At 32.5% G+C, this 1,910-nt stretch overlaps 1 protein-coding gene across 1 annotated transcript; it reads left to right on the top strand.

The window, feature by feature from the left end:
• Positions 1 to 342: 342 nt before the first annotated feature.
• Positions 343 to 1,434, top strand: LOC105451089. Its single transcript, XM_011691327.1, has 3 exons — positions 343 to 481; positions 946 to 1,074; positions 1,164 to 1,434. Exons 1-3 carry the CDS (start codon positions 354 to 356, stop codon positions 1,222 to 1,224), a joined length of 318 nt encoding a protein of 105 aa, XP_011689629.1. The 5' UTR covers positions 343 to 353; the 3' UTR covers positions 1,225 to 1,434.
• The last annotated feature ends 476 nt before the right edge of the window (positions 1,435 to 1,910 follow it).

Raw genomic sequence — 1,910 nt, 5'->3', positions numbered from 1 at the left:
CGCAAACAATGCGTAAATAATTAAAAATAAACAGGAATTACGACGTGGAATGACGTAAATATATGTGGCGATTGGATTTACTCACCGCGCGACGTACCGCGCTGCTCGCCGCCTTGTTGCTTCCTGATGTCGCGTCCCGTGCCATTCTTCGTTTTCATTCACGTCCACGCGCGAAGCAAAAAAGCACCGCTAAATACGATCGCGCGTACCAATTAATGAAATTTTATTTTACTTAATTTAACAAAACTGTGACATTTTCTAATTAAGATAACACATAATATTGCAATTTATGGAAATCTTTCTCGCAGATCTTTACAATTTTTTTTTATGTTACAGACATGGCAAATAAAGATATGTACCAAAAAATGGAAGAACTTCTTAACATCTATAATATGGTAGTGACGAAAATAAGAAAACAGAACGATGTGTTTATTGAAGCAAATAAAAAAATAAATTCATTAGAAATGAAATCAGTTTCTCAGTAAGTATGAAGCAAGCTGCTGGACTTTTCCAACAATTCACAAGCTTCTGTATTCCTTCCAGGAAGAAGGTTTTTGGTTGATAGCGCAATCATTTATGCACCGCTTCCTGTACCCCGATTTTGTAACTCTTAACGACAGTAGTGTCGGAATCGTTATACTGTCGTTGCTCGTAAAAAAGCAGCGCAACAACAGTATAACGATTCCGACACTGTCGTTATATTAATTTCTATACTCTGCCATATGTAAATTTTTATTTATTGCTAAATAATAGTACTATCATTATTTGCTGGTATTTCTTGTTAGTATTTTTTATTATTAGCCCCCCCCCCCCTTCCTTTTCTTAGATAATCTTTTACTCACTATCGTATACCCAAATATATTAGCTACTACCTAAAACAAAATCGTTTACTCGACAGTACACGACAAACAATTAAATATTAACTATTATATTTTATTATTGCAGAGACAATATCACGATTAGTAGGGACATTTTATGTTTTACAAGTGAAATGCAAAACCTGTTTGCAAGTTCCGCAAACAACAACGCTGAGAGTATGACTAAACTCATTCAGTTGAAAGTACTCACCGAAACGTAAGTATTTTTAAAATGTCCTGTTTTACGAAAATAGTGAGAATTTATAATACTATTTTAAGAAAATAACAACAAAATTATTTTTATAGTATTATACGAGAAAAGCCACCAGTAGAAGGAGAGAACCCCCCCTCCCCAAACAACCCATAGCTACTGCGTATTCTCCATTCTTATTCCATTCTGGTTACAATAAATTATACGATTGATGTTAAAATCTCCATCAGAATCGTTATAATAACTCTAAGCTTAAGAGATTAGATTAATTAGATTATGGAAATAACAAGAATACAAAGTTATTTTTCAAGTTCTTTATTTCTTCTACTTTCTTAATAAATCAATGATTGTAGCTACTACAAACTGTATACGAGTTTTAATTTATTTACGGCGCACTATAATGATTTAATTAATTTGTTTGACCTTCTCTCGCTTATCTTCTTATCGTGATTACTATACAAAAGTTCGAAGTAAATAACCTTCTTCGTGAAATGCGTTCGACGATTTAATACATAAGCTCCGTTAGTCATTACTATACTTTATTACTCTTCTTACGATCTGGCGGGATAGTGATACACACACAATTTCATTATATTGATCTCAGAAAATAAGATGGCTTTTATATATTTTTTTTTCAATCTCTCGATATAACAAAGTTAAAGTCTCACCAGTCATCTGAAAGAGTGCATTTTAGAATACAATGCCTGTTCTACACATATTATTTCGTGGATCATCTTCTACGTAAGATAGATTAAAAAGTGTATACAAATAGCAATTAATAACTTATTTCGACGTTTTAGAATATCCGTATTCGTATAGATTCATTTTTCTTTTCCAATACC

Source organism: Wasmannia auropunctata, unplaced genomic scaffold (genome assembly GCF_000956235.1).
Source record: "Wasmannia auropunctata unplaced genomic scaffold, wasmannia.A_1.0 LD336053.1, whole genome shotgun sequence".
NCBI classification, from domain to species: domain Eukaryota; kingdom Metazoa; phylum Arthropoda; class Insecta; order Hymenoptera; family Formicidae; genus Wasmannia; species Wasmannia auropunctata.
This window is presented reverse-complemented; position numbering and strand designations above follow the sequence as displayed.